The 5,176-nt window shown below is 40.8% G+C and overlaps 1 protein-coding gene across 1 annotated transcript in view; it reads left to right on the top strand.

Annotated features, from left to right (window-relative positions):
- The window catches only part of LOC138171618 (keratin, type II cytoskeletal 73-like), a 17,587-nt gene extending 13,513 nt beyond the window's left edge, over positions 1-4,074 (top strand). Inside the window, exon 9 of the mRNA XM_069101155.1 lies at positions 2,854-4,074. Coding sequence (XP_068957256.1) covers positions 2,854-3,113 — 260 coding nt within the window. The 3' untranslated portion in view covers positions 3,114-4,074. The remainder of the gene's footprint in view (positions 1-2,853) is intronic.
- The last annotated feature ends 1,102 nt before the right edge of the window (positions 4,075-5,176 follow it).

Raw genomic sequence — 5,176 nt, 5'->3', positions numbered from 1 at the left:
GTGGTATTGCTGGGTCAAAGGGTATATAGGTAGTTTAAAAACTCTTTGGGCATAAGTCCAGATTGCTCTCCAAAGTGATTGGATCATTTTACAATTCCACCATCAATGAATTAATGTCCCAATTTTTCCACATCCTCGCCAACATTTTTCACTTTCCCTTTCTATTATTTTAGCCAATCTGGTAGGCACAAAATCATGTCTCAAGGTTGTTTTAATTTGCATTTCTCCAAACAATAATGATTTAGAGCATTTCTATATGGTTATAAATTGTTTTGAGTTCTTCATCGGAAAACTGCCTGTTCATATCCCTTGACCATTTCTCAATTGGGGAATGACTCATATTCTTATAAATTTGACAAAGTTCTTTTATATGTTTTACATATGAGACTTTTATCTGATAAACTGTCTATAAAATCCTCTTCCCCCAATTTTCTGCTTTACTTCTAATCTTGGCTATATTTGTTTTATTTGTATAAAAACAATTTTCTTTTTTAAAATTTTATTTTAATATATGGAATAAAATGAGCATTTCCATAACACAGTACAACAAAAAAGATGATTGTACATGAGACTGCGAATTTACCATGCACAACTTACTATTCCTTTCAAATAACAACAAAATTATCACGTTAAATTTCTTTTTTGCCTTCCCTCCTCTCCTCCACCACCACCCTAGAGATGACTGCCATTAGACACAAGTAGACAATTTATTTTCGCCACTGACAGCTGTAGGCCACTATCCTGAGCTGTTCCTTTGCCTTCTCTGCTGTATTCTGAGTGGGTGACAATTTTCCTCCTTACTCCTTTCAAGGATTTTAATGCCAGTCAGCTAAGACTCAGTAAGCACCTGCTTTGCCCCAGGTATTGTGCTAAGCACGAGGAACAAAAAGAAAAGCCACTGCCCCTGCTCTCTAGGGGAGGAGTCATCCCGCCCCTCCTTCTAAGAGAAAGTTCTCTAAGCCAAGCCTCCATTAACACGATAAGCTTGACAGGCGTATTGGAGGGGGTACAGAAAGGCAGTGAATTGAGGTCAGGCAGAGTAACAACATGAAGCTATATGTACATAGCACCTGGCCTTTGTTAAAAATTCTCTCTGAGGGGTGGCTAGGTGGCGCAGTGCGTAGAGTGCTGGCCCTGGAGTCAGGAGGACCTGAGTTCGGATCCGGCCTCAGACACTTAACACACACACACCCACCTAGCCATGTGACCTTGGACAAGTTACTTAACCCCAATTACCCTCCAAAAAGCAAAAAAAAAAAACAAAAAACAAATTCTCTCTGAGAACTCATACACTGAGAGCCTCTGAAGTCTAATGGGAGAGGCGACATGCAGAGAAAAGCTTGCCTTCTTAGAAAGTGCCTCTCATTCAAACACTACTCCCACACTCTCCCCTAGCAATCACAAGATTCAAAAAACATGAATTCTCCCCTCTCCAAAAGAACAACAGCGAAAACCTTAGAAAGTCCAGACCAACATTTCAATCTTTATGGTTGTCCTTAGAACAGTTTTTAGTCAGCAGATCTATCTTCCGTCTCTTCTTCACATAGAGGTTCAACTGGTCCCTAAATGAGGTTTGCACTGGCTTTCCCCCCAAGTTTATTTGACTTAAGCTAATCAATAGCAGGAATCTTAGATCATAAGATTTGGGGTTGGCCCAATCCTCCCATTTTGTAGGTGAGAAAACTGAGGTCTAGAGAGCAAAAGTGATTTACCCAGTTCACATAAAGAAAAGCCTAGCTACAATTCAAAGGCAGGTTTTTTGATACCTTCTAAAGGGTTCTTGCATCATTGTTCTGCCTCTTCCAATGTGTTGACCAGTTTTATTTGATTCTACCTACTTGTTTGTTAAAAGAGAAGGTTTGGGGGAGGGGTGTTAGTGGGTAAGTGATAGGTAAAAAATTCCATCAATAAGCATTTTATAAGATCCACAGAATTAGGGGCAGCTAGGTGGCGCAGTGGTAGAGTGCTGGCCCTGGAATCAGGAGGACCTGAGTTCAGACACTTAACACACACAAGCAAAAAACCTAGCCCTGTGACCTTGGGCAAGTTACTTAAACCCAGTTGCCCTCCAAAAAGCAAAAAAAAAAAAATAACTTGAGAAACATTCGGGGCGGCCAGGTAGCACAGTAAGAGCACTGGTTCCAGTGTCGGAATGACATGTGGATTGAATCTGGGCTCAGACACTTATTACCCACCCAGAAACACCTGGCTGTGTAACCTTGAGCAAGTTACTTAACCCCAATTGCTTAGGGGCGGCAAGGTGGCTCAGTGAGTAAGAGCACTGGCTCCAGTGTTGGGATGACCTGGGGATCAAATCCGGGCTCAGATACTTAGCACTACACCCAGAAATAACTGGCCATGTAACCTTGAGCAAGTTACTTAACCCCAATTGCTTAAAAAAAAAGCCCACAGAATTAAACAAAAAAGTAGAGGAGGAAACATGAATAGAGTGAGTTTGCTTCTACCTTGTTAAATTTAGTATATATGAATATTTCTAGTCTAAAAACTAATAAAAGTTAGTTTCTTTTTCATTTTCTCTGTGTTTAAACATTTCTTCATAGTTATTAAATTCACAATTTAAAAAATGCCAGAATGTCATTTAAAGTGCAATTTTTTTGCTAATTTTTTGATTATCTAATACACTGTAATCATGTATTATTTGAGAGGTTTTACACTTTTGGCTACTCTCATTTGCTCAAATTATCAGCAGTTGTCTGATAAGGGGTGGTTCCTTTGGAAGCCTTCCCTGTGTTGGCATCCCTAACCCTTGCTACTCCCTGACTTCATTTTTATGCACTGCCTTCCTGGCCTTTCCTGAGCCTGGTCTAATCATCTTTCTTCCTTCCTTTCTAGCTGTGATCAGCAGCACCATGGCTGGGAACACCAACACAGGGACTGGATTTGGGCTCAGTGGTGCCAGCTCCTATGGCTTCCGGCCCAGCTCAGTCAGTGGTGGCTATGGAACCCTTGGTGGAGGATGTGTCATTGGCAGTGGGCCCTGCAGCCCAAGGGGGGAATCCAAGACCCAAGTGGGCAGTGCCAATGAATACAAAGATGCCCTTGGGAAGATGTCTTTGGCTCTGAGCTCCCCCAACAAGAAAATGACAAGATAAACAGCATAGAGCTAGGCTGGCTTTGGATGCTTTGAGGTTCTGTTTTTTGTGGGCCTCTCACCCTCATGCACCAACCTGAAAGAGATGGATATTTCCCCTAATTTTCTCTTAATTCACTTCTCCAAGAAGTTCCTCTCCTCTTTAGAATTCTTTCTTTTCTTTTCTTTTCTTTGCCACTGAAACCTCCTCCATCTCTTGACTCTCTATCTTTGTCTTCCTTGCTAGAAAACCACAGACTTTTAGGACCAGAGGTTGCCTTGTCTATCCCCCTGTCTTCACCCAGTACAGCCCAGCCAGCATCCACTCATTCTTCCATGTTTATTACCTCTCTAGAGAAGAAGACTCCACAGCCTGCATCATTGCTGCCAACCTGGGGTTTTAGAGAAAAGGGAAGTACTTCCCCAGGGGTAATCCCAGTTCTTGCTGCCTCAGTTTCCATCCTGCTTGTACACTGAATACCCTGTTTTCCCTCCCAAGGGAATGTCTATTGTGACCCCGCAGAAGCTGGGTCCTACCCAACCATCTCAATTCAATGAAAACTTTTAGTAAGTGTCTACTATGTGCAAAGATGTGGGTCTTTCTTTTCCTTTTTTTTTTTTTGGTTGGGTGGAAGGGGAATTCTTTTTTTTTCCAAAGTGAGGTGAAGTCCCTGATTGAAGAAGGCAGTTTCCAAGAATGTGTACTTACTGCAAAGTCCTTGAATGCAGAGAGGGAAAATGTTCAGCTGTCAACTGTAGTCCCTTTCCCAGCTGAAGCTACCAAAGAAAATCCAAGGTGCATCTTGGGATGGTGGATGTCATAGTGGATGGCTTTTCTCAGAGAGGATTGTAAACAAAAGGCCATATGCAATTCTACATGTGACTTCATGGTGTTCTCTCCTTGCTGCCTGGCCTCTCTGTTCACTATTTTTTTTTTCTGTGCCCTTCCAATAAACTCAACAAATTTATTGTGTCATTTGAAACTTTGCCCAGAAGGTTTTCTATTGGGACAAACTGAATAGGTCCCTCCTTGAGTAGGCTTAATGTTGTGGACTTAAGTCTCTTCCAGTATCACCAAAAAATAATCCAAAAGGCAGGTTTAGTCCCAGACCAAAGGCACAGGTGTCAATGACCATATTCATATAATATTAGAGCTGGAAAGGACTTTAGAATTATTGAGTCCAACTGCCTCATTTTGCATGAATTAAATTTATACTTAGGGAAGTGACTCAGTAGTACAGATAACTTGTTTTAAGTAGAGCAATGAGACATTAAGGGAAGTTGCCTGGTGCTGTAGGAAGCTCCCTAGATTTGGAGTCAGAGGACCTGGGTTCTATCCCTGACCCTATCTCTTACTGTGTGATCTTGAGCAAGTTACTTAATGTTTCTGGGCCTTGCTTACCTTCTGTATAAAATGAGGGTGATGGATTAGAATCCAGGGTTTCTCAAACTTTTCCACAGTGGTAGAACTCTTCAGTTTAGCTCTTGTAGAAAAATCCTTTAAAATTATTATTATTTTAATTCCTATGAACAAAAACATGAAACTCATTAATAAACCTAAACTTGAAAAATTTTAGGGTTCCTCAGTCTGAGAAACTGTGGATTAGGTGACCTCTGAGGTCTCTTCCAGTTCTAAATAGATAATCCAGAACAGCAGGGGTAGAATTCTAAGTGTGATGCAGTGGTTGAAATGCTGGACTTATCAGACATGTCAGGAAAACATGATTTCAAATCTCATCTCAAACACTTACTAACTGTACGACTGTCAGGAAGATGCTTAATGTCTCTGAGCTTCAGTTTCTGCCTCTATAAAATGGGAATAATAAAAATAATGCCAATCTAACAGGCTTGTTGTATCAGATTCCATAACGTATTTAAAGCACTACAAACAAATGAGCGAGTATTCTAGTTTTTCTGATTCTACTGCATTATAGATTTAGAACTGGAAGGGAACTTGGGGATGATCTCATCCAATCCTTTCATTTTATAGATGAGGAAACTAAGGCCCAGAAATGAAATCTTGTGTTTTTGCCATTAGATAAGTATCCATCCAACTCATAGGTGTGCTGGTAAAATGTTTAACTG

This window comes from Petaurus breviceps, unplaced genomic scaffold, assembly GCF_028583685.1.
Source record: "Petaurus breviceps papuanus isolate PSGF00001 unplaced genomic scaffold, PetGlider_PUasm1.0 454, whole genome shotgun sequence".
Taxonomy (NCBI): domain Eukaryota; kingdom Metazoa; phylum Chordata; class Mammalia; order Diprotodontia; family Petauridae; genus Petaurus; species Petaurus breviceps.
The sequence above is the reverse complement of the archived record's forward strand: the minus strand, read 5'-3'. Positions and strand labels throughout refer to the sequence as shown.